The sequence below is a fragment of the Adiantum capillus-veneris genome, chromosome 20 (genome assembly GCF_014529385.1).
Source record: "Adiantum capillus-veneris isolate H3 chromosome 20, ASM1452938v2, whole genome shotgun sequence".
In the NCBI taxonomy this organism is placed as follows: domain Eukaryota; kingdom Viridiplantae; phylum Streptophyta; class Polypodiopsida; order Polypodiales; family Pteridaceae; genus Adiantum; species Adiantum capillus-veneris.
The window spans coordinates 56,913,648-56,918,373 of NC_140950.1; the positions used below are offsets into that span (position 1 = coordinate 56,913,648).

At 45.0% G+C, this 4,726-nt stretch overlaps 1 protein-coding gene across 1 annotated transcript; it reads right to left on the reverse strand.

The window, feature by feature from the left end:
- Positions 1-1,846: 1,846 nt before the first annotated feature.
- On the reverse strand, positions 1,847-4,242 carry LOC147432557 (pentatricopeptide repeat-containing protein At5g27110-like). Its single transcript, XM_086492440.1, has one exon. It carries the CDS (start codon positions 4,006-4,008, stop codon positions 2,212-2,214), a length of 1,797 nt encoding a protein of 598 aa, XP_086348566.1. The 5' UTR covers positions 4,009-4,242; the 3' UTR covers positions 1,847-2,211.
- Positions 4,243-4,726: the final 484 nt, after the last annotated feature.

Consider the following 4,726-nt stretch of genomic DNA (forward strand, 5'->3'; position numbering starts at 1 on the left):
CCCACTAACGTCGTCAATGTCCAATAGTGGGTGTAGAACTAGGTACTAACATATGCTCCCAAACACAACACACACCACACGCACACACACATGAGCATACATCAACACAAAGTTCAACGTACTGGTTTTCTATCATGACTGCGAAGAAGTTGCTGTGTTTGAACGATCAGGATAGGTCGCGTAAAGCCACTTAGGGTTAGCGGCTTAGGATTCGACTGCTAATAGATTGTCGTATTCGAACGATTAGGGTAGACTACATACGTTAGGCCGTATTTGATACGTTAGGATATGTTGTACCTTAGTTAAAATAACACTCCAAATACAGTCGTACCTTAGTTAAATTGTTTTGGTAGAGAGAGAGAGAGATCTACTAGCCATCTCCCCCAAGTTCAACAGAAAGATGTGTTAATCAGCTCAGCATAGTGTTAGCGTTTCGTCATTTCAGTCTTAGGATCGTGCTAGCTGCTTAGGGTTAGCGGCTTAGTGTTTGACCGCTAATAGATGACAGGGTTTAGACAGTTAAGGTAAAGCCCCCTTTTTTAGGCCGCTCCATATCGGATTAGGGCAACATTTAGCCATTTCAATCCGCTCAGAGCTAGCCGCATAGAGTTAACGGCTTACGGTTAGCGACTATGTGTTTGGCTGCTAATAAATAGTCGTACTTGAAGCGTTAGGAGTATGTCGTGTAAAGACGCTTAGGTTTGGCCGCTCCAAATCGGATTAGTGTAGCATTTGGCTATTTCAATCTGCTTATAGCTAACTGCATAGAGTTAGCGGCTTTTGGTTTGGTCTGGCACATCAATTAGGCCGCTCTAAATCGGATTAGGGTAGCGTTTGGACATTTCAGTCTACTCAAGGCTAATTGCTAAGGATTGGCGGCTTAGAGTTAGCGGCTTATGGTTAGAAACTTTTGGTTTGGCCGCGAATAAATAGCCGTATTTGGAACGTCACGATATGCCGCGTAAAGACGCTTAGGTTGGGTCGCTCCAAATCGAATTAGCGTAACGTTTGGTCATTTCAGTTTACTTAGGGCTAGACACTTAGGTTAAGCCATATCAATCTACTTAACGTTAGCTCCTCAAAGCTAGCCGCTTAGGGTTAGCGGCTTAAAATTTGGCTGCTAATAGATGGCAGTGTTTAAAGTGTTAAGGTAGGCTTTGTAAAGCCGTTCAAGTTGAATTGCTCCAAATCGGATTAAGACAACGTTTAGCCATTTCAATCCGCTTAGGGCTACCAACTTAGGGTTAGAAGCTTTATGTTTGGCCGCTAATAGATGGCCGTGTTTGGAGGGTTAGTGTACGTTATGTAAAGCCACTTAGGTTTGGTTATGTTTTGCAATTTGCATAAAGGTTATGGTTTGCAAGCTTTGATATGGTTATATTTTGTGGATCTCACCACGGTCAATATGTTCTCACATATCTATGGACTTTTCAGGCAAAACGAAAGTGGAGGGCGGTTGCTTTTGCACTCTCTCCTTTGAGTAGAGAGGGCTGGTTTTGGTGCTCCAGTACATGTAACACCAAATGCCAATCCTTTCGACTCAAATTTTCTTTGGAGGTTTTTGCATCGGTATGGGCCTTGGAATGAGCGTCGATATGGATGTCGGTACATGTATTTCATTCCAGCACGTATACTGACGCCCTGTAGACGGACGTATGTACCAACGTGACGGTATCGATGGGCATACAGACGCCCGGGTTTTTTAAAACTTGTTTATTTCCATCGGTACAGGCACCGGTATTTGCGCGACGTGTTGTAGTGTATAGAGGTATGTCCTTCCCAACCAACTCGTAGGACGCCAAGTTGGTAGCAAGATGGTCTTGAGATTACAGAGAGCGAACATGAATATGGTGAAGATGTAGGAGGGAAAAGGAGGCGGAATATCAGCTTCTGCCTTGTCTTCTCAAGACTACAGAACTGTGACTTGGCGGTTGAGGTCACTAACATTGAGCAGGTGCATTGGGCGATCATTATCCACCACAAAGATATGACCTTTGGGGCTGATCTTCAGCAAGTGGTGTAGGTCATGGGAACTGTCCCAACCGAGTAAGAGGGCCACAAAGGGTTCGCTTTTGAGTTGAGAAAGCAACTCACATTGAAAAAGTCATCATCATTTTGGACTTGGATACAAGATTTCAGCCCTCCTACCTTGTCCTTTATTTGGCAAGCCACAAAATAGCCAGCTCATGTAAAAGGACTTCTTCAGTGCACCTAGCCACTCAGCATTTGCAAAGAATGAGATAAGACAACATAAGGGCCAGAAATGTCCTTCTCCAAAGCAAAAAGAGATCTTGAGACTTGATGTGCACGCTGACTATCATTATGCAATTTGCATCCACATAGTAAGGGCATCCATGACGTATATATAGACTCCACTGGCATATGATTGATAATGTGCTCACTTTCATCGAGCCTTCCTGCTCTGGCTAGCATATCAATAATGCAGTTAAAATGCTCCACCATTTGAGTAACGCCAAATACTTGTTGCATAGAGAGAAAATAGAAGTGAGCCTCATTTATGAGGCCGGCGTGACTACAACCTGATAGAATGTTATTGAAAGTGAATCTGTCAGGTGTCACACCATCTTGTAGCATCTCTTGGAAAATTGCTAAAGCATTGTTTGCATTTCCATACAATGCATGTGCTCCAGTCATTATATTCCATGAGCTTACATCCCTCTTACACATCTTATCAAATATATGTTGAGCAGTTTCAAGCTGGCCGCAGTTTGCATACATGTCAATAAGGGCATTGACAAAAAGGAGGCCATCATCCATTGCGAGACACACACCGCTGCAATGAATAAGCTCTCCCTTCCCTAAAGCTGCCTCAAAGGCGCAAGCAGAGAGAACAGAAGTAAATATGGTCTCAGAAGGAGACACTCCGCATGATTCCATCTTATGAAACAGTTGAAGCGCTTCTTTTCCTTGGCCATTCTGTGCATAGGCTGCAATCATTGCACTCCATGACACAGCAGTCTTCGTCTTCATGCTTTCAAACACTTTCCGCGCATCATCCAACCTGCCCAATCTTCCATACGTAGCAACAAGTGCTGTAGAAACAACAACATCCGACTCAAATCCAAACCGACGGATGCAATCATATATAGTTTGAGCTTCCAGCAATGTGCTGCAAGCTTGAAGAGCGCTTAGAAAGCTGAAGTTGCTAGGCAATATCCCATTCCGAAGCATATGGTGGAAAATTTCCAATGCTCTTTTTCTTTTACCATTCTGAACACATGCTGTGCAAATGGCATTCCAAGAGACTACATTGCAGGTGGGCATTCTATGAAACATTAAGCAGGCAGCATCCAACGCATCACACCGTCCATACATGCTTGATAGAGCAGTTCCAACAAACACATCCATCTCGAACCCATACCCTATGACCTCGGCATGGATAATTTGGCCTTGTGATAGTGTGCACTTACTTGCACAAGCATCAAGGGCAGTGACATAAGTTACTTTATCAGGAATTGCTCCTCCTGTTCTCATTTGATGGAAAAGCTCAAGAGCAAGCTTTCCCTTCCTGTGCTGTATACAAGATCCGAGAATTAGAGTCCAAGAATATACATTCTTCTGCTGGATGCTTGTAAACACATCCAATGCATCGTCAAAAGCGTTACATTTACTGTACATTTGTACAAGGAGGTTTCCAAGCAATGTGTCCTTTGCGAGAGAACTGTTGTTCACGATGTGGCTATGGATGTGCTTCCCCTGTGCCAGAGCAACATCGTCTCCACACTTGCGAAGGAGGGAAGACAGTGTAGCTTTGTCAGTGGGCAAGTCGACAAATTGAAGACAACGGTCAGAACTGTCTACTTTCATGAGTGTGGCTTGATCTTCTTTCCAAAGGGAATTTTCAGCTTCTGTAGAAAGGGTCCACTTTTGTTCTGTTGTGGACATTGTCGTCTCAACAGGGCGTAGATAGCTTGACACAGGTGGTGGTGAATAGCGCAGACTTGCTGAATGCTCATGTAGTAGGAACCCACCAGACATAGCAGCCATTGCAGGACTTCTAGCTTATGTACATAACACCCCTCTCTCTCTCTCTCTCTCTCTCTCTCTCTCTCTCTCTCTCCCAAAAAACACACACACCCACACAACGACACTCTCAGCGAAAGGAATACGTACGCAGCTACAATTTACATTATATCTGGGGAGGTCGCGACGATGGCGAATTTACATTGTATCTTGGAAGGTCGCGACGATGGCGAATTACAACTGAGCTACAATTCAAAGGCATTTGATTCCTTTGCAACGAATGGTTCAAATTTTACTAGCACTAGTGTTCCGAACCAGCCGGTAGATAAAGACTAAGGGTGGGTTCAGACTGGAGAGGTGGAAGAGAAACACCTTTCCACCACTTCCAGGCAGACCACACAGAGAATCAGCTTTGCCGCCGCCCTAGCGTTCACACAAGACGGTAGTCGTTTTGCCTGCATGGCGCGGCTCCATTGGCTGGAGAAGAAGGCATGAGGGTGGAAGTGCTCACGGGGGGGGGGGGGGTCGGAAGAAAAAGAGGGCAGGGTGGAAGAGAAAAAGGTGAGCTCTTCCTCGACGTGGCAGCCCAGTCATCACCTTCCACTGCCTTATGTGAATGGGGCAGCGAGCTGGGAAGATTTTGATTGGTCCGTAAGTATTTTTCAGCTCTTCCGCCGGGCGATGTGAACCCAGCCTTATAGAGAGAGAGAGAGAGAGAGAGCTGAAGAAGAGGAGGTTGAGA